This window comes from Chiloscyllium plagiosum, chromosome 1, assembly GCF_004010195.1.
Source record: "Chiloscyllium plagiosum isolate BGI_BamShark_2017 chromosome 1, ASM401019v2, whole genome shotgun sequence".
NCBI classification, from domain to species: Eukaryota; Metazoa; Chordata; class Chondrichthyes; order Orectolobiformes; family Hemiscylliidae; genus Chiloscyllium; species Chiloscyllium plagiosum.
In genome coordinates this window covers 19,180,243-19,202,539 of record NC_057710.1, presented here as the reverse complement: position 1 = coordinate 19,202,539, position 22,297 = coordinate 19,180,243, and the positions used below count along the sequence as shown (strand labels likewise).

The 22,297-nt window shown below is 40.2% G+C and overlaps 1 protein-coding gene and 1 long non-coding RNA gene across 2 annotated transcripts in view; one reads left to right on the top strand and one right to left on the bottom strand.

Moving 5' to 3' along the window:
* The window catches only part of ctnna2 (catenin (cadherin-associated protein), alpha 2), a 1,205,477-nt gene that overhangs the window by 723,809 nt on the left and 459,371 nt on the right, over positions 1-22,297 (top strand). The window contains exon 9 of the mRNA XM_043699324.1: positions 20,174-20,326. Within this exon, the coding sequence (XP_043555259.1) occupies positions 20,174-20,326 (153 nt within the window). The remainder of the gene's footprint in view (positions 1-20,173; positions 20,327-22,297) is intronic.
* LOC122554473 lies at positions 1,431-20,249 on the bottom strand. The gene is made up of 3 exons (XR_006313005.1): positions 20,167-20,249; positions 8,908-8,911; positions 1,431-1,442 (listed from the first exon to the last, which is right to left on the bottom strand). It is a non-coding gene; the product is annotated as an uncharacterized LOC122554473 (long non-coding RNA).

Sequence of the window (22,297 nt, the reverse complement as noted above, 5' to 3'; positions counted from 1 at the left end):
CAAGTAGCAGTATTGGTATCAACCGCTGGATGAAGTTCGTGCAGAAAATGCCTTCAGAGCCAGGATTGATGTTAAAAAGACTCCAAGGGACACAGCTGAACTGGGAAGACTTTGCAAGTACGCTATATCCTCGAAAGACTTCAAGGGAGTAAAGATGGCCAGAAATGGAAAAGACGTTCAATGCAAGGGGAATAGGGGGGAAAGCATCCTTAAAGGTGACAAATAAAACACTTGTAGGACTTTGAAAGTTAGCCATGAATGACTAACACACTGTACACTGAAAACACAGAATCAGAACACTTTGACAGAAATACGGAAAAGTTCATTCCTCACTTGAGTCAGTCAGGCTTGTTAGCCCATACAGAATGCAGCTCCAGTAGAGACCTCTCCCTTACCCTAACCTTTTGACAATGTGGAGAGCCCAAAATGAAGCCAGAAATGTGAGATCTGAAGCTTCAATTTGTGTGCAATAGAATGGCTTCAGCTTAGCACATGAACAAATAATGTCATCAAATTGGCATGTTTTTACATGCTTAAGTCCAATGGCTGATGATGTTCTGGTAAGACAAAGCATGGAAGAACGTGATACATTAAATCCCTTGATGCATACATTAGCCCCAAAATAAATTTAACAATAGAATAGTCGAAATTTAATCAGTGATATCAGCATGTGGAAAAATCAATAGAAGCACCTGCAATGGATTTATATCACCAAGCAGGCTGTCGCAGATACAAGTTGTGAAGGTTGAATTAATTGGAGATGTTATAGTAACTAGAGAAGTTATCAGATCTTCTTCGATCTGAGGAGGATTTAATGCTGGGCTGAAATTCTGGAACTTGCAGGTGTACCTACACTTCAACAGTTTCTGCATTTCAAGAAAGCAGCTCCCCACCAACTTCGAGGAGAAAGTGAGGTCTGCAGATGCTGGAGATCAAAGTTGAAACTTTATTGCTGGAACAGCACAGCAGGTCAGGCAGCATCCAGGGAACAGGAGATTCGATGTTTCGGGCACAGGCCCTTCTTCAGGAATGAGCAGAGAGAGTTCAGCAGGAGAAGATAAAAGGTAGGGAGGAAGGACTTCCCCAATTTAATTTGCAATAAATGCACACCCACATTCCTGTTTCAGTCCTGGTAGACTGAACTAATTCACTATACTGGTTAAAATCAGGACCCAAAATTGGTCAGTATTGTGGAAAAACATTGGGGCGACTTCTGACATGGCCGGATGGCTAAGGCCTTGAGATAGTATGACCATCATACCAAAAGCCCATGAAAATTTTGAAACGGAGGGAATTGATATCATTAACCATATTAGTTTGTGGAAGATGGGGAACTGAAGAGAATCACAAGTGTACAGACTGGCTAGCAGGTGGAGCTGATTCATTATGTGTGGGATACTATGAAAACTATTGTAAGTTAATAGTCCCTAAAAACAAGGATCCTGCAAAACAAAGAATCCCAGAATAATTGAAATCATGAGACAGTGAAAATGTTTCACAGTCAAGATACAGAACAGAAAATGAAAACACTATACCTAGTGGAGCTGAAAAAAAGTCAGGGCAGATTCTGGACCATTTGTGGGCGGCACGGTGGCACAGTGGTTAGCACTGCTGCCTCACAGCGCCCGAGACCCGGGTTCAATTCCCGCCTCAGGCGACTGACTGTGTGGAGTTTGCACGTTCTCCCCGTGTCTGCGTGGGTTTCCTCCGGGTGCTCCGGTTTCCTCCCACAGTCCAAAGATGTGCAGGTCAGGTGAATTGGCCATGCTAAATTGCCCGTAGTGTTAGGTAAGGGATAAATGTAGGGGTCTGGGTGGGTTGCGCTTCGGCGGGTCGGTGTGGACTTGTTGGGCCGAAGGGCCTGTTTCTGCACTGTAAGTAATCTAATTCTAAATCTAATTCTAAAAAATCTAATTCTAATTTGAAGATACAAAGGTCTGTAACTGACTTTAAATCTACCTGTTTCAGTCCTGGTAGACAGGAAATCTATGAAAGTCATCCCAGAAAACAGAAACCTCTGAGGTACTAGAGATGCAGTTCTTAAGCTTCTGGAGCAAATCACCATCAAACCTAGTCACAGAGGAAAAATGTCATTGAAATATAGAAAGAAATGCAGGTATTCCTCTAGGTTTCTGCGAAACAGCACATATAATAGTTCAGAATTAAAGTAGAAGAGAATTTTGGCAATATTTTCTAAAGCTATTCAAAAGTTTAGGCAAACTGAAACAAAATTATCACAAAAAGCTGCAAGAAGATGTTAAATCCATCTGCTTGTAAACCCCCAAAAAATTCCTCATTCTTTGATTTTCCAAAGACAAATGGAGAACTAAAATTGTACATGGACCTCACTCAGTTAAACAAAGGAGTTAGGAATTTAGCAAAATTGGCAACAAGCAAGTTTCTTTTTCATAAAACTGAATACAAACAGTTCTTTTTGGAAGATAGCCTTAGACCAAGAGTCACGATTGCTGACTCCATTTATTCCACCTTTCGTGTGGCATTCCTTCAATCATCTGCCATTTTGCACCTGCTGTCCACCAGACCGTTACCAAGTTACAATGTGTAGATTCCTGGAAGGCAAATAGGGATCTATTTGTCACAAAAATGATAGCCTTGTTTTTGGTAAAATGAATAGGGAACATGACTAGAGGCCAAAGACATGTTGAAGGAACTGCAGAGTACAGATCTTAGTATAAATGAGAAATGCTAATTCTCAAGGATAACAATTACTTTCCCAGGATATGTAATCCAAGAACAAAACCTAATGGTGGTTCCAAAATGGACAAGAGCCATCAGTGAATTTCCACCACTGAAATGCATAAATTATGTACTGTGCTTCTTAGGAATGGTGAATTATGAGGAAAATTTAACCATGACTTAGCCACTTTTATTCAACCTTGAAGAGGACTTTTGATAAAAGCCAACAATGGTATTGACATCAGGAACAGACTATGTTTTTTAAAAAAAGTTTTGAAAGGAAATTAGTTTCTACTGATGTATTAGTACATTACAATCAGGGCTTATTTATGATAGTAGCAGTACAGGCATGATCCATAGGACTAGGCACAGTCTTCGTTCAAGTGCAAACTGACAGAACATGAAATCTAGATGAAAGAGAGGACTGCAGATGCTGGAGATTAGAGTTGAGAGTATGATGTTGGAAAAGCATTCCTGATGAAGGGCTTTTGCCCAAAATGTTGATTCTCCTGATCCTCAGAACATGAAATCTAGCCTATGTTATATTGAGAGCTTTGATGTCGAGGGAAGTAAGGTACACAACCAAAGAGAAGGAAGTGTCAGCAGTTACAGGAGATGTGCAATGGGTCTGAAATTCCAATTTGAGACCAATCACAAATCTCAGGTACCATTATTGGGATTAAAGAAATGCCTCTATACATACAAAGATTTGGCTTATATTGATGAGTATTGCAGAAGGGTGTGCTTCAATCTTCTATGTTTCTAAGTTCCAGGCTAGGCACAAGTAACAGGGCATGCACTCCCAAGGGCATAAAAAAATCTTATTCTTGCAGAAGAAGAAGAGTTGTATTCCACAATTATAGCCACCAGCATCTGAGGGCAAACTCAAACAAATTTGTACAATTCAAAAATCTGACAAGGATTGCCCAAAATCAGACAACTCTGTCTTTAATGGTGGTCAAAATACAGTCCAGCAGAATGAGTGATAAAGAGGTACCAAAAGAGTAAAAGCAACACTTGACAATAGTAGAACTTGTATTGTTATATGACCAGGGAATCGTGTACAATCATACCAAAGTCAAAGAGAAATCTCACAGATACTCCATATAGTGCCAAATACATAGGTATTACAAACTGAAGAGCAAGAGCACAACCATCAATGTGGTGGCCACATATTTTGAAAGACATACAGGATTACATTTCATTATGCAATGATATGCTGCACATAACCAAGTGACAACAGATTTAGTCAAGATTTCAAAAACGACCATAGGGAGGACAATCAATTTTTTTTTCAATTTTAGGGGGAAAATGTACTTAGTCCTAGCCAACTATTATTCACGGTAGATTGAACTGGCAATACTTCATTTAGCTCCAGCAGACTCACTGAACAGGATCTTTGTCAAGAGTGTGGTGCTTGAAAGGCACAGCACTAAAAGAATATTAAAGTATATTAAAATGAAGTACAAGAGTCTTAATTAGTGACAATGAGCAAGAAGATCCCCATAGTCTAAAATACCCAGACTGGTGTATCAATGTACACATAGCAATATTGGCTTAAAGCACATGATAAATCATGCATGGATTTGCGAATAGATACTGACACTGCAATTCCACCGGAACAGACAAAGCAACGAGGACATTTAACAGCCATTTCTAAATTATTCAAGATTTTAATAGAATGTGTAGGGGAAAGTATGATTTATTTGGTTGTGGAATCAGGGACTTCATCAATTTAAAAATAACACTAAGAGAGAGGAGAAATATAATGATTATTTCTGTATCTGCAAAATATTGGCATATGGAATACTTTGGCACTGGAAACGATTTATGCAAAATGGTTGAAACTTTTAAAGGAATGATGGATACAACCTTGAAGCAAAGAATGATATAAGGAGAGGTTTGACATTGCACATGGTTTTGAAATGTTGTAATAAAGAGGCATCACAGGACTGGACATGTCTATGGTTTGGCTCTTCAAGACATTCTCCATTCTTGCCCACCTCCACTTTGTGCGCCAATGTGTACCATCTAGTGTGCTTTGTGCTCCTAGCCCTAAAATAAAATACGACCTCTTTTGCGGTATTTTTAGGTAATTGAAGAAAATTCTGTCTATTGTTGAAAGCATCAATTAGTAGCCAATTAACTGTTTTGACATAAGCCATTGAAACAAAGTAATTGAAATGAATTGGTCATGTAAACATTGAATGTTGAAGCAGAAACAGCATGTGCTGTTAGGTTAGTTGATAGGTTATCCTTCTGAGACATGGCACAGGTACCTGGTAAAATGAAATGTCACTTTTCTTAGGCTCTTGGAGTCTCCTTTTCCTCTTTCACATTGGGATTTTTTATTGAACACTGCATGTAATTCTCATGCTGCCCACATCATTGAAGTATCTGCTCGGACAAAACTGATGTGGAAAAGAAAGTCTGGTGTAAGCATCAATCAAAAATTGTAACTTGCCTTTAAGAAACATGCCCAAATTTAATCTCTTCTACTCTACTACCCAGTTTAAATGCAATGATTAGTACTGTCAACAATCAAGTGTCATAAACACCTCATGATGCAGCACAGAACCTATTATAAAGTAGGTATTGCAAAACTTCATTAGGCGAAGAAGACTTTTCATATCTGAATTTGTCTATTTTCAGAAGCTTTTTTATTTCCTAGACAAGGGCAGTATCATGAAGCCAGAAACTATGTCAAGCTTGGCTGACCAGAGGGCTGTCTTGCTCTTCCATCTGCCATAGAAGGATTTTCAGATGGATAATCAACCTATTTGGTCTCATTACAATTGCTCCTTCCACGCCTATTTAGCCCTGCAGGGGGACTTCTAGCCCGAGCTTTAGGCTTAGTTGCAGACAGATCAACCACTGCAACCTCTGCACCCCCTGGTCATCAGAAGTATCTTTCTCTTGACCACACAGTGCTAAGATTTTGTGCTGCCAGTCTAGCGAAGCCCAGCTTCCATCAGACAGCAGGCACTCATCCTCAATAATGTGCATCACATAACAGGTTGAAATCTTCCTGCTGTTTTTTTCTCAATATCCTGCATTTCACAGAATATAAAACAAAGCTGATAAGAAAATGAAATTTACAAATTTACAATCCTTAACAATTGATAAAATCATTTGTATCTAAACCATGTATAGTATTAATAGGTAAGTAATGTAGTTTTCATGTATTCATTAGCAGTTCAGAGATACTTATCCCCTCGAGTTCCTGCATTGTGTTTGAATTTAAAAGTGGTAATCTGAGCTGTTTGTTCACCGTTGACTAAAGTACCAATGTTGTCAGGTGTTGTCTGGAGAAATAAGCCTCAAGTTAATTAATACTCTCAGTTATTGCCTAGTGCTTGAACAATTTCATTCTTTTTCTGTATAGAATGTTCTGTAAATTACATTTTAGCCATGATAGCTAAATCTTTGTCAAATCGTCCATTCTTCTGATTAACTAAAAAGCTAATGAGAAGTAGTGAACATTTTAACTGCAATAAATGGATCAATAGATTCTTTAAAGAAACCGAATTGAGATGGAATTTGTGCAGAACAATTGATAACCCTCCACAATTTGTGATATAAATGTACCTGAAATGCATTTAACGCAAAAATTACTTTAAGTGCATAACCATTGTTATTTACAATTCATTTGGCTTTATATCCACAGTGAACTGAAGTACTGTAAGGAAAAGGGTGTTATACTAATTTGTGTTGCCATGGTCACTGAGTTATGAGGACTGAAGATGGTAATGGAATATTTGAGTTCTGGGAGTAAAGATTTGATCCTCGCAGCATGGGATCTGTGGCTCTCGCATTACCTTAACAAGGTCTTGAGACTGCTAGGAATTGGTTGTTGTAAAACTAGAGAAAGGTGTTTCATAAACATTGTGTTAAGTCCTTTGTGTCTGAGAAAAATGGATTGAAATTACTTCTTGGAGGAAACGGTCAGAATACGGTATGGCTGATTGTGAGCAGCAAGTGTCTCGCAGGATTTTGGAGGAGGTTAAGGTTGCAAAGTATGGCAGTGTTCAGTGGCTCCCTGATCTGACCAATGATGGATTGTTTTTATTTTTATTCACTTGTGGGATGTGGATATTGCTGACTGGCCAGCATTTATTGCCCATCCCTGGTTGCCCTTGAGAAGATGGTGTTGAGCTACCTTCTTGAACCACTGCAGTCCATATGCTGTAGGAAGCTCTTTAGCAAAGGGATTCTAGGATTTTGGCCCAGCAACAATGAAGATATGGTGATATATTTCCAAGTCAGGGTGGTAAGTGGATTGGAGGGGAACTTGCATGTGGTTGTGTTTCCATGTATCTGCTGCTTTTGTGCTTATAGATGGAATTGATTGTGGATTTGGAAGGTGCTGACTAAAGATCTCTGGTAAATTTCAGCATTGCATCTTGTAGATAGTATACACTGCTGCTGGTGAGTGTTCATGGTGGAGAGAGTGATGTTTGTGGATGTGGTGCCAATCAAGAGGGCTGCTTTCTCCTCAGTGATGTCAAGCTTCTTAAGTGTTGTTGGAGCTGCATTCATTCAGGCAAGTGGAGAGTATTCTATCACACTCCTAACTTGTGCCTTATATATGGTGGATTGGCTTTGAGGTGTCAAGTTGTAATGCACTCACTGCACTATTCCTAGCTTATGACCTGCTATTATAACTATTGTATTTATGTGGCAAGTCCATTTGAGTTTCTGATCAATGGTAACCCCCATATTGTTGATAGTGGGGAATTCAGTGATGGTAAAGCCATTGAATATCAAAGGTTAGTGGTTAGATTGTCTCTTATTGGAGATGTTCATTGCCTAGCATTTGTGTGGTACAAATATTACTTACAACTTATCAGTTCAAGCCTTGATATTGTGCAGAGCTTGCTGTGTTTGAACATGGACTGTTTCAGTATCTGAGGAGTCATGAATGGTGATGAATAATCTGCAATCATCGGCAAATATCCATACTTCTGACCTTATAATGGAGGGATGGGCATTAATGAAACAACTGAAGATGGCGTGCCGAGGACACTCCCCTTAGGAACTCCTACAGAGATGTTCTGGAGCTGAGATGATTGACTTCTGTCAACCACAACCATCTTCTAGATATGACTCCAACCAGTTGAGAGTGTGATGCTGGAAAAGCACAGCAGGTCAAGCAGCATCCGAGGAGCAGGAAAATCGACATTTTGGGCAAAAGCCCTTGATCAAAAAGCAGGAATGACTTCAGCCAGTGGTGAGTTTGCCCTATGATTCAATTGATTCCAGTTCTGCTATGGCTGCTTAATGCAATGCTTAGTTGAATGCAGCATTGATGTCAAGGGCTGTCACTCTCAATTCACCTCTGGAATTCGCGATAAGGCTGTAATGATGTCAGCAACAGTGGCAGAACCCAAAGTCAGCATCACTGAGCAGGTTATTGCTGAGCAGATGCTGCTTAATAGCAGTAACCATCGCTTTACTGATGATAAGAGCAGACTGAAAGAGCAATAATTGGCTCTATCTGGAATCTGCTTTTTGTGTATAGGACATAGCTGGGCATTTTTCTAGTGCCAGTGTTGTAACTGTACTGAAACAGCTTGGCTAAGGATGCGGCAGTTTGTGGAGCACAAGTCTCAGTACTATTGCCAGAATATTGTCAGAGCCCATAGACTTTGCAGTGTCCAGTATCTCCAACTGTTTCTAGATATTACAAGGAGTGATTCAAACTGAAGATTGCCATCTGTGATGTTGGGGTTTGCTGGTGGAGGTGAAAATGGATCATCTACTCTGCGCTTCTGGCTGAAGATTGCTATGAATGCTTCATCCTTATCTTGTGCACTGATGTTTTTATCTCTTCCATCATTGAAGATGGGAATATTTATGAAGCCTCCTCCTGATACACTGAATTGTTTAGTGGTCCATCACCATTCATCACTGGCAGGACCGTTCATGGCAAGACTGCAAAGCTTACATCTGATCCGTTGGTTGTGGGATAACTTAGCTCTGCCTGCGCCTTTTGCTGTTTGACACAAAAGTAGTCCTATTTGGTAGCCTCACTAGGTTGACACCCCTTTTTCAGGTATGCCTTGTGGTGCTTTTGGCAAGCTGTCCTGCACTCTCCACTGAAGCAGGGTTGATCCCCTGGCCTGATGCTTATTGTTGAATGGGAAAGATGCTGGGCCATGAGGTTACAGATTGTCCTGGAGTACAATTCTATTGCTGTTGATAGCCCACTGCGCTTCATGAATGCCCAGTTTTGAGTTGCTAGATCTATTTTAAGTCTGTCCAATTTAACATGGGTGATAATGCCACACAACACGATGGAGGGTATTCTCAGTATCAAGGCGGGACATTGTCTTTGTGGACTATACATGTACCGATACTGCCATGGACAAATGAATGTGCAGCATGGTAAGGTTGAGGTCAAGTCTGTTTTTTCCTCTTGTTGGTTTCCTCACCACCTGCTGCTGCACAATCTTGCAGAAATGTCCTTTAGGATCCAAACAGTTCAGTCACTAGTGCTGCTGCTGAGCCATTCTTGGTGGTAAGTATTGAAACCCTCCCCCCACCACCGAGTGCCTTTTGTACCTTTTCCACCCTCAGTGCTTCCTCCAAGTGTTGCTCAACACTTGATTCATTCATAGAGAGAGGACGGTATATGGTAATCAGCAGGAAGTCTTTTTTGCCATGTTTAATCTGAAGCCATGAGACTTCATGGGGTCCAGAATAAATGTTGAGGTTTCCAGTACAACTCCTTCCTGTGTAAATCACTGTGACACCACCTCTGCTGGGTCTGTCCTGCCAGTGGGATTGGATATATTCAAGGACAGTGCTGTGTCTGGGATGTTATGGATAATGTAGGTTGACGTTTATGTCACTTACAATCAGGATGGTTAAAAATACGTTTAGTATGTTTGCCTTCATTGTTCAGTTCTTTGAGTACAGGAGTTGGGAAGTCATGTTAAGGTTGTACAGGACATTGGTGAGTCTTCTTCTGGAATATGGTGTACAGTTCTGGTCATCCAGTTATAGGAAAGATATTGTTAAACTAGAGAGAGTTCAGAAGAGATTTACCAGAGTGTTGCTGTGTATGGAAGGTTTGAGTTATAAAGAAAGGCTGGTTAGGCTGGGACTTTTTTCACTGGAGCATGGGAAGTTGAGAGCGACAATATAGAAGTTTATAAAATAATGAGACGTATAGATACAGTTAATGGTATTTGTCTTTTCACGAGGATGGGGGATTTTCAAACAAGGGTGGCACAATTTTAATGTGAGATGAGATTTAAAAATGACATGAGAGGCAAATTCTTTTACACAGAGGGTGGTTCGCATGTGGAATAAACATCCTGAGGAAGTGATGGATGTGGGTATATTAAAAATGTTTAGAAGTCATTTAGATAGGGATATGAATAGGAGAGATTGGGAGGAATATGGGCCAGGAGCAGGCAGGTGGGACTACTTCAGTTTGGGATTATGTTCGGCATGAATTGATGGATCAAAGGATCTGTTTCTGTGCTGTATGTCTCCATGAAACTATGACTATGTCAGTAAGGAGAACTTTGCAGGGTTGACAGACTTTGCACTGTCTATTGTTTCCAGTGCCTCAGTAGTCCATTTGGCTTCATTTCTTTGTTGAGACTTTGTAGCGATTGATATAATTGAATGGCTTACTAGGCCATTTCAGAAAGTAGTTGAGAGTCAAGCATGTTGCTGAAGGTCTGGAGTTACACGTAGGCCAGAACAGGTGAGGATGGCAGCTTTCTTTCCCTTAAGGACATTGATGAGCCAGAATAGAATAGACAGAAAAGTCCAAAAAACACTCTATAAAAACCAAAAGAACTGTGAATGCTATAAATCAGAACTGTTCTGAGAAAAGGTCACTCGAACCGAAACATTGACTCTGATGCTGCCAGACCTGCTGAGCTTTTTCTGTTTTTATTTCCAACAAGCACTTTTCCTCTTTCTGATCATCAGTAGCCATGGTTTTATACCATTCCTGGCAATTGGTTTGTTACCTCAATCCATTTGCAACTCCTTTTGCTTCCTCATCTATGTCTCACTTCTACTTTTCTCCACCATCAGCTGTCTGTGTATCGACATCCCCGCATTAATGTTCCTGCCTTAAAAGTAATTAAGAGTAAATTTTCTGCAAATGAGTCTTGGGGCAGAAATTGCTTACCTCCAGGCAGAGATATTCTATTCACTAAAATTAATGGATTAGAAAATCACAGGCTGGGGTGTGCAATTACCTGATATATTCACACAACATATACAAAGAGCATAGTAGTGGAAAATATAGTTGGACTTAATGAGTTTGTCAACTATGTTGCCTTTAATCGGCATAACTTTCCATTAAAAAAGCCATGCATAAAATTTATTATTTACATTGTTTCCAAGGTTATAAATAAATTTGTTCAAAAGCAAAGTATTTTAACTGTCATTTAGAAATAAATGGGGAACTAAAAAGGACATTCATGTCTTGATAGACAATTACACTGTTTTCTTTGTAAACCAGCAACAAAGACACCACAATCAACCGTGTTGTTGATCAAAAGTATTGTCTATTAATGAGTAGTTCAGTCAGCAAAGTATAATTGAAATAATTGCCGGTACTTTTCTGAAATAAAACATTGAAAATTCAATTTATGGTTTGTTTGAAAGCTTTTGAAAACAACAAAGAAACTCTCACCAGGAAAAAGAGAGATGAATTAATGGTGATTCACACATTCAAGGGATGGTGGCATAGTTATAGGCTGTTTTTAATGGAGATGAAGGGAATCTTGCCTGCCGGGAGGGTCGGCTGAATTTTCCACGACTCAGGCATTTAAATGAACCATGTGGGATTCTGTCAACATCAAGGACCCCAGCAACTCACAGCAGTATCCTTGGGGAGGCAGTGGCTGGTGTCCATGTGACAATCACCCAAGGCAGTCTTTACTGGATAACGGCCAAAGTGAGTGATAGCAGTCGGGGGCATGCCAGATCCTGAAGTAGCTATTGAGAAAATCAGGGATGGCTCATGGTGGGTCTGCCCATCCTGGTGTCAGGTACTGAGTGCTTTTCCCCCCTCTCACGCCCCATGCTGACTCCTCCTAACACACTCCATTCCACAACCTCTGAAGCCGACAGCAAGTCTGCATATTAATTTCTGCCCAATGTTACTGCACCAGCGAAATAGATATCTAGCCTAATGCTCAGGAATTCAAGCTCACATATCAACAAGGAAGCTTGGTAAACTTTAATTTAATTATTGATCTGATCTGCCCTCATGATCTACCATAGATGCAGCGATGGGCTTTTCTCCTTCAACTGATTAGGCAACACTTATATTAGTGCCTAGAGCATGAGAACTGATTCAGAAGACATCACCCGATACAAGATGCTCACTTTGAATTTTGGCTAGTCAAATATCATACAATTCTAAGGAAAGCTAAACTTTGTACCTTCAATATTATAGTTGGGAACAGACAGGTATTCACAGTGACACAGCTAATGAACAAAAATGAACAATTATTTACGTGATGGCATATTTACAGTGGTGCATTATTTATATTTTTGTGTCATTGGTGCCACCAATGTGCCCTCTTTCTGTCCCTGTGTATCAGTGCAGTCTTGTGTTCCACAGCTGGGGTCAAGAGAATCTGAGCTACAGTGGACCCCTTGGCCTTGTCCATGGTGACTCTGTTGATGATTGTGGATGGAGGGGCCAGACATGTTGAGTATGTCTCGAGTTGTATGAACATCGATGATCATGTTGAATGATAGAGCAGACTTAAAGGGTTGACTGACCTGCTCCTGCTCCTATAATTAATGTTTCTATGAGCAGCCAAAAGCAAGTGAACCGTCCTTTCCTGGAACTGCTGCAGGGCTGAGGGTAGCAGACAAGTGATGTGCTTACCAGCAGGTGCTTCTGACTCTAATGTGGTTAAAGTACTTACTAAAATGTTAGTCTCTGAGCTGGTGGGGAGTGCAGTAGACTGTCATGCCATTGACTATCCGTGCACTCTGCCTCAGAATTGGAGGGGAGAATGACTGTCACTGGCATGTCTTTGCGTATCAAGGAAGAAACACCCCACGTTACTGGCACTCTGGAGATTGGTGGAGACCAGGTATCTATTCAGTCTCAGGCAGGAGATAACCCAATAGTATTGGCAATTTGGGACATCATTGCCATGCACAAGCAGATACAGGAGCAACATGCAAATTTGTTGAGGTGACTGGCCCTCTTGACAGTGGAGACCATCATGAAGGCACAACAGAGACTGTGTCTTGAACAAAGATACAGTTTGTTGCATGTTAATAATTCATTCACCATGGGATTATGGGAGAGTAAAGCAACAATAGTTAATACTTCTCATTTGGCTTTTGAGACATGGATTTTGAGTATCTTCATGCCAATGAGGGCCAATACCTCTTCTATAAAGAATGGTGTACCTTGGGCACCTCACCACCCATTCTCAATTTTTTTCAGCCTTTTTATAGGCTGCTTTGTCCTGGATTCGATAAAGGGAAGGGTTGATAATGATGGAAGTGCTGGTACATTACTACTGGTGCAGGTGGGGCAGAAGTGGTGAGGTGTTCTGAGTGACTGAGTTTGCAATGCAGAGACCATGCAGAATGAGTAGTGTGGGGATCTGAGGGGAGAAAGAGCAAAGGAAGGTGCTGCAACCAGTGGTAAGAGTCAGAATGCCATAACCTTTGGTGGGAGGTCCAGTAGAACAGAAGGTGTGAGTGTGAGGTAGCAGAGAGATGGTAACATATACCATGGCAGAACAGGAAAAGTAATTGATTTTCTTGTGCAACTGCTGGGCATTCCTCTGGAATTCTGATACTCCTCTGAGCTGGGTGACAATGTTGGACAAGGCTGGTAGGATCTGGTGTCATAGCCTCCTCTGCCAGTCCTAAGGAAGGAGAACACCCTCCCGTGCACTACCCCAGACACCAGGCCCCTGAGTTCCCTGTCCCCAGAACAGGGCCGCAATTTCCCCCTGTCTGCCCTGTCTTCAGCAAATGTCTCATTCTGTGCAGGGTATTATCTAGACTGTGTGCACAATGGCATTTTGAACATGGTGCTTGCGACAGAGGTCAGGATATATCCTGGCTCATTCCTGACAGAATGAGTACTTCTGTCTACAGAAACTGAGACAATGAGGCTAGAACTCAGATATGCGGGGCAGCATAGGACCTGGTACCTAGTTAATAAAATGGGGTTGGCATGACAGTACAAGAAAACTCATTGGGCCTTACAGACAGAAACCCGACATGAAACTCAGCAAAAATTAGACTTCGCTGATTTGAGGTAGCATTCAGCCCCTAATTTTGCATTAAAATAAACCAGGAGATGCTGGGAAATGCTTGACAGATCAGACAGTGTCTATGAAAGGACAAACAGCGTTAACTTGTCAGCTTAAGGTATCCGGTAATAAAATCTCAGTTTTCGACTGATAATGAATTTCTATCAACTAATGAGTTAGCTGCAGGCAGAATCTTATTAAATATTTACGGTTCAGTAAGCTTATATCTGCAATTTTTGTTTCAAATTAAATAAAGCTAAAGAAAGCCTGCAATAACTTTTTTTTTGTGGAGTCTCATACAATTGTACATTTAACATCTTTTATTTTAAAAATGGAAAGTCATTTACATTGCTACTTTTCTGCTGAAAATACTTTACATCTGATCTTAATTTTCTCCACTGATTTTATTAAAAATATTGATTTACTTATTCATTTGTTTTTAGACTTATCTCTGGAAAGGCCCAGTGTTTATTTCCCATTTTTAATTGTCCTTAAGTAAGTGTGTGACAAGAATATAGAGATCTTTCAGGATGTATTGAGCATGCAGGATAACAGGGAGGGAGAATAATCAGTTGCACATTCAAGACAAGAGATTAGGAGTAATTTCTTCTCTTAGAGGTTTGTGAATCTTTGGAATTCTTTAACAAACATGGAGATTGCCAGAGAAACTCAGGAGGTCTGGCAGTATCTATGAAGAGAGAAACAGAATTAATATTTTGAGTCTGGTATGACAGTGAGCAAACTGATCTTGTCTGAAGAAGGATATTTGTTTTAGATTTCCAGTATCAGCAGTAGTTACAATAATCGAATCCCCATAGAATGGAAGCAGGTCATTTAGTCCATCACGTCCACATCGACCCTCCAAAGAATCCCACTCCTACCCTATCCTTGTAATCCTGCATTTCCCATGGCTAATCCACCTAGCCTGCACACTACTGGTAATTTAGTTTTACCAATAAACCTAACCTGCACGTCTTTGGACTGTGGGAGGAAATCACAGCACCTGAGGGACACAGGGGAGAGTGTGCAAATTCCACAGAGAGAGTCACCCGAGGGTGGAATTGAACCCATGTCCTTGATGCTGTGAGGCAGCAGTGCTCACCACTGAGCCACCCTTTACCTTTAATTCTGTGTTGTTTAACACAGAAGGCTGTTGAGGTTGGGTTAAGTATGTTACTGGCTGAGTTAGGCAGATTTTTAATCAGTCAGGGAATCAAGGGTTAGGGGCAAAAAGGTGGGCAAGTGAAGTTAAGGATTATCAGATTAGAGCTGTCAAAGAAGGTTACTTAGATTTTCTGTTATTGGAAATAATTGGCGCTTGGTACCTTTTGAGTGTGTATGCCACTTTATAACTTCAGTGAAATAGCAAACTTTATCATAGAAATGAGTGGCCTATTTCCATGAAACATATCCTCACTCTTCTTCTTGGAAAGTTTGAAGTTGTTGCAGAATTTGGCAAAATTAAACTATTTACATGGAGTCGGCACTTGCCAGCAAATTCAGAGTAGATAAACGACCACACACAACTGCCAATGTGGGGAAATGTTCGGAGTGCGAATTGGGATCAAAGGCAGTGAGGCAGATTGCAAATTCATTTAAACATATGGTGCTGTGTTTATTTTTAAGAGTGAGATACATTGAAACAGGTGATGTCTTTTTAAAGAGTGAGTCTCACTCTGAATGACTGAGTTGTTGGGTTTTATCGCACATCATGAGTCAGCAAATGTCAGGCAGGAAGAATGTTTGTTGTTTAGTGTCTAGTTTTCAGGGTTTTTTTGTGAGCAGTATTACTGCTCAGTATAAACTATACTTTGCCATTGCATCTTGTAATTCTCAAAACTTTGATCAATAGCTTCAGGAAGCTAATTGACAGATTTATTGTCACAAAGTTTACAATATCATCAATACACTGCAAGTGAGGAGGACAGTATGATTTACCTTAACTCTTGGCGAAAATCATCAAGTATGTCACTCTTACATAGAAAATTAAAATTGTTGAATAGAACTTCTTTCCTTACAGTATTCTTCAAAGGAAGTTTCATCTCAAATGTTTTCCACAAAGAAATGGTACATAATGTGGACTTAATCAGCTCAGTCTTGGTCAAACAATGAATTCAAGCAAGTACAATGAATTCTATAAATGCTAGACTGTATATGCTAAGGCTAATACTTCTGAGATTCAGGCATTTTATTGCGTGAAGAACAGAATGAGCTGGCCGATACGAGAAGAAACATTTTTCACTCAGCAAGCCTGAAAGTGTGGTGGGGACAGATTCAATAATGTACATGGAATTCTAGGAGTCCTTTCATTGAGACAACTTTGTTTAATTGGATCAGTTAATAATTTCAAACTTCAATTGATAGTGTTTTTGTTCAGTAAATGCATCAAAGGATATTTAATGATTTAGTTTTAATGTCATGGGAAGCAGTGATGTTGTCAGGAAAGCATAATAAATGGTGTGCTGATACATCTGAATTTGAGGATGATCATATATAAAACAAAAGAAATGCCACTGAAAGTATTTTCTTTTTAATCCACTTTCAGGTGTTAACTCATCCTCTGGTGTTAACACATTCTCTGATGTTAGTCCACTCTCTGGTGTTAGCTTACTCTCCGAGCACAAGTTGTGTCCTTTTTGAAAGTGTCTACACTTGAATGAAAACAAATGGACACACATTTTCATGAGAAGTTTATGAAGAGGGTCATACTGTATCCTGCTGCCCTTGTACATCTGGTGCCTGGAACTTTAATCTAGCCCAGTCCCATGGAATTAATATCTGTTATTTTCCAACTACAAAGCTCCTTGGCAAATGAGGTTATGTCACGACAACTCAGTTCCCAGAAATACACTTTATACTCTAATTGCAATCTCACTGACTTGGGCCACAAGCAAGTGTAGTTGATTCTGTAAATGCCAGTTTGTGTGTGCTAAGACTAGTACCTTCTAAGACTCAGGCATGTGAGTGAAGAAAAGAGTGAACTATTTTGTGTGAGGAGAGAAATTTTTCATTCAGGTGGATTCTGTCAAACAAATCAAAAAGGCATTGGGTTATTATTTTAAAAGGAAGAATGTGATGAGTTACAGGGAGAAGGCAGGAGAGAGTCATAGAGATTTACAGCACAGAAAAGGTCCCTGCAGCCCAGCACATCTACACAAGGAAAAGCAACCATCTAACTGTTCTGATCCCATTTTCCAGCAGTTAGTCCTTAGCTTTGTATGCCTTGGCACTGAAAGTGCACATCTAAATTTTTCTTAAATATTATGAAGGTTTCTGCCACAACCATCCTTGCAGACCATGATAACCACCACCCTCCAGATGAAAATATTTTTCTCACTTGCCCTCTGAATCTCCTTTCCCTTTTCTTATATCAATGCCCCTGGTCATTGATTCCTTCATCAAAGAGAAAGGTTTCTTCCTGTTTACTTCATCTATGCTCCTCATAAATTTTTACATCCCAACCATGTCCTCTCTCAATCTCCTCCCCTCTAAGGGAAACAATCCCAATTTGTCCAAATTCTGTTCATAACTGAAACTTTCCAGCCCAGGCAACAGCCGAGTAAATCTCCTCTGTACCATCTCCAGTGCTATCTCATCCCTCTTACAGTGTCAGAGAGTCATTCAGCACAGAAACAGAACCTTAGGTCCAACTAGTCTGTGCCGAACAAGTTTCCCAAACTAAATGAGTCTCACTTGCCCTCATTTGGCTTATATCCCTTTAACACTTTCCTATTCACATACCTATCCAAATGTCTTTTAAATGTTGTAACATTACCTGCATCTACCACTTCCTCCGACAGTTCATTCTGCATTCTGGAATGACCATTCTCTGTGTGAAAAGCTTTCCCCCCAGAACCCTTTTAAATTTTTCTCCTCTCTGCTTAAAATTATGCTGTCTATTTTTGAACTCATCCACAGAGGAGAAAAGATTTTTGCTATTCATCTTATCACGGTTTTTTAAATCTCTATAAGGTCAACCCTCAACCTGCCATTCTCCAGTGGAAAGATGTTCCAGCTTATCCGGCCTTTCTTTTAATAACCAAAACCCTCCAGATGGCAAGAACCTGGTAACTCTTTTATGAACCTTCTCAAACTTAATAATATCCTTCCTATATATTGAGGATTCCAGAACTGCACACTGAAATGACTCCACAGTATTTGCACATGGAAATTCCTTGACACTAATCCAACTTCCTCAGAGCGAGTAAACATAATAATGGATGGCATGGTAGCTCAGTAGTTAGCACTGCTGCCTCACAGCACCAGGGAGCTAGGTTCAATTCCAATATCAGGTGACTGATTGTGTGGAGTTTGCAAGTTCTCCCCATGTTTGCGTGGATTCCCACTGGTTGCTTTGCTTTCCTCCCACCGTCTGAGGATGTTCAAGTTAGGTGAATCGACCATGCTAAATTGCTCATTGTGTCCAGGAACATGCATTAGCTATGGGAAATGCAGGGTTACAGGGATAAAGTAGGGGTGTAGTCTAGGTGGGATGGTCTTTGGAGGTTTTGTGTGGGCTTGATGGGCCGAATGGTCTGATTTCTTACAGGAGGGGTTCTATGATTTTGACAACCTCTGCCACTCCGTGTATATTTCAACCAGATTAACAGCCCCAATCAGGGAACTCATGTACTGTTACATCCACTTGGCTGACCTTGTTACAATCACTATACACACAATAACATTTTATACAGTTCCATCACCAGCTCTCTGCTCCATGCATTAATTAATAAAGGCAAGTATACTAAATGCTATCTTAACCGCTTTACCGATTTGTTCTGATACCTTAAGGGACCAGTGTACATGCATACCAAGGTCCCACTGATTCTCAATGTTTTTGCAGGTCCTACAGTTAATCAAATTTCCCTGAATTGGGTGTCCTGCCAATCCATCACCTCACATTGATCCATATTGAATACCATTTGCCAACTGATCAGCTCATCTGACCGACCTGTCCATATCTTCTTATAGTCTAAGGCGATCCTCGTCACTGTTTACTACTGTACCAACTGGTGTATGGTCTGCAAGAGACCAAGTAAACTGTTCCTTCAGAAAGCCAGCACATAACTAAAGGGTTTGAATGGCCCACTGTAAGCATTCTGTGATTTTAGCTTTTATATAAGAGCGGTTCGCACTATGTAAACTTTTTATTTTGAGGGGTGCATTCTGGAACTGAAGATGGTAAATTATGGACGCTTTTGTTTTGATAGAGGGCCTTAGAAAGTCTTGTACAGGCAGATGACTGAAAATTTACCTTTATGTGCAAAAAACGGGAAGAAGTCTTTGGTTTCTTCAGAATAACATAGCTCTGTGGGCGGCACTGTGGCACAGTGGTTAGACTGCTGCCTCACAGCACCAGAGACCCAGGTTCAATTCCTGCCTCAGGTGACTCTCTGTGTGGAGTTTGCACATTCTCCCCATGTCTGCGTGGGTTTCTCCCACAATCCAAAAGTGTGCAGGTTAGGTGAATTGGCCATGCCAAATTGCTCGTAGTGTTAGGGGAATGGGTCCGGGTGGGTTGCGCTTCGGTGTGGACTTTTTGGGCCGAAGGGCCTGTTTCCACACTGTAAATAATCTAATCTAATCAGGACCTCTGACCGTAACCACTGACAAGGAAAACAAAAGTGTCTGAGTGAACAGAAGGCACTTGCAGTGAAGATGCAATAGAATTGTTTTTATATAACAAAACCTCTTGATGTCTCAGAACTGCTAAATACATTGGCTACTTTACACAAATAGAGCCTTGACTTGGTGGGCCCTAGTTCTTTATCCAGTGGATGAAATATTTGCAAACCTTGCAATTTTCGTGTATCAAAGGGATTATTTTTGTCATTTTTTTTGCTATTAAATATATTGATGTACTGCAAGATAAATAGAAAGCTGTAAAACATGTAAAACTTTGGTAAAGATTTCTGTTGGATGCATTTTATGTGAGATTGAAATGAATTATTTTCATGTATGTTAATTGTCTGATACCATTTGTCACTGAAAAAGGGTTAGTGTTCTTAAAAGTTCAATGTGGCAGTTCGCAAGGAAATATTTCAAATGTTCTCAATCCTTTTGTACCAATTGAACCAAAAATGCTTTACATTGTTAAAGATAAATCATATGCATTAATAAATAGAAATGATTTTATGAATTTAGAATCTTTTGGCCACTTCTTTTTCATTACTTTTTTATAAATGTCTCTTTCTTTTACTCAAAAGCTACGCAAGGCTGTCATGGATCACATCTCTGACTCGTTTTTGGAGACCAATGTCCCTCTTTTGGTGCTTATTGAGGCAGCAAAGAGCGGCAATGAAAAGGAGGTGAAAGAATATGCACAAGTCTTCCGTGAACATGCCAACAAACTGGTTGAGGTGAGTGTGTGTTGCAATTCAGATACTAGTGCTTTAATTCATGAACTCTGGATATGTAGCAGAAACTCAGAGGTTTTAATGGCTGAAGTCATCATCTACTTTCATCAGCTTTGCAACCCAGAAGATGCAAGACTCCATTCTCAGTTATGTCACCCTGCTGTTCAGGGCAACAGATGGTAGTCTCTGATGTGGCCTGTGTACGTGTGTAGAAGTTGAGTAAAGCAAGGACTCATGCATCATCTATTGCATCACAATGTAAGCTTTATTCTGACTTGCTGCCTAACTCACATGGAAATAGCCAGTGGGTGAAGTTGCAGAGAACTGTCAGCCCTCTTTAAATAAAACCTCACTGAGACTGAACATAATCTAGCTTGTGTATGGGAAGACACTGTCAATGATAAAAAAAACCACAACAAAAATCATAGTAAAAATTGATGAATACTACAGTTGAAGTGAGAGTTTGAAATTGTTGCCTGATTTTAACCAAACCTCAAAACATACTCTCTTCTCAGCTGATCCTACAATTAAACATTTTGCAGAGTGAAATTTTCTAATATACATACATTTATTTAGTTTACCACTGTTTTGTATCAGACTGAATAGATTAATTATGAAGAGCTCATGTACCCTAGGGCATGTCCAACTGTACAGAACATTTAATTGCGCATAATTTTTCAACGTCTATGTGGCCCTCCGAAAATATTGTACATATTTTAAGATGCTGTTCAAGATAGTTTGCCTGACAATTTTGAAGTTGTCTATATCTTTAGATAGTCCTTTCCAACTTATGCATTCGGTTTCAAATCAAACTTGATAATGACTTTGTCTTACAGCATGGGAAAGCTGTTATATCCAGCCATGCTGGTTGTTCGATTCTTTCAAGACCTGATCATCTCTTCAAGGATAGATACAGCTTCCCATATTCTCCATCAATCTGGTAGACTCAAGTTTTTACTTGTGGAAAGGGAAGTGATTTGGTGTCTAGAAAAGGCCTTCTGGTCCAGCTCTGTAAAGAGTTCAGATCTGGCCTATTGTATTATTTGAAGGGATCAACACATGCTCAAACTAAATGGGAGATTTATCATCCATGGATGCAGAACAACCCTGACAGAGTCGTAAGCTGAATTTGTCTGCAAGCTTCTGGATTTTGCGATTGAAGCAAGAATTTCACAAGAATGTCGCAGGACAAACATTAATAGGGACATAGAAAACATACAAATTCTTGAGATATATACAGGACAAGAACAAAATATGCATAAGAGGCATAAGTTGATTTGAGGGGTGAGGGAATGATTTCAGGTATGAAGTGGCATAGACATTGCAACCAACTAAATCTCAGATAAATACAATGACTAGGGGAAATCTTGAATACAAAGGAACAACAGAGTGATCTCAGGCACTGAGCAGTTAAAAGAAATTTTGGATGTGCATGTGGAGGGGGGAATTATGCTGCAGAGGGATCTAAAAATTCTGAGTTGGCAAAGCACTGGCGAATAGACTATAGTACTGGAAAATGCCCATTTTGAAAAGAAAAATCAAAAAGAAGTCGATTACCCAAGTTGTGAAAGATTGCAGAACTGTGAGATGTATGTCGTTATGACTAAATTATGAAAGTTAATGTACAGATGCAGCAAGTAATTAGGAATGTTAATAGAATATTCTCATTTACCATAAGGAGAATTGAATCCAAAAGTGGGGAAGTTATTGTCAGTTATGAAGGGCACAATTACAACTATTGATGAAGAGATCTGGTACCGCCCCTAGTGTATTACTGCAGCCTTGAGTGGCCGGTGGAAAAGGATGTTTGAGGACAACATCAGACCCGACACTAAGATCATGGTGTGCAGAGCTGTGGTGGTTCCTGTCCTTGTATGTGGCTTTTAGATATGGACTGTCTGCAGCAGATATCTCAAGGCGCTGGAGCAGTACCATCAACGCTGCCTATGCAAGATCCTAAGAATCCGCTGGGAA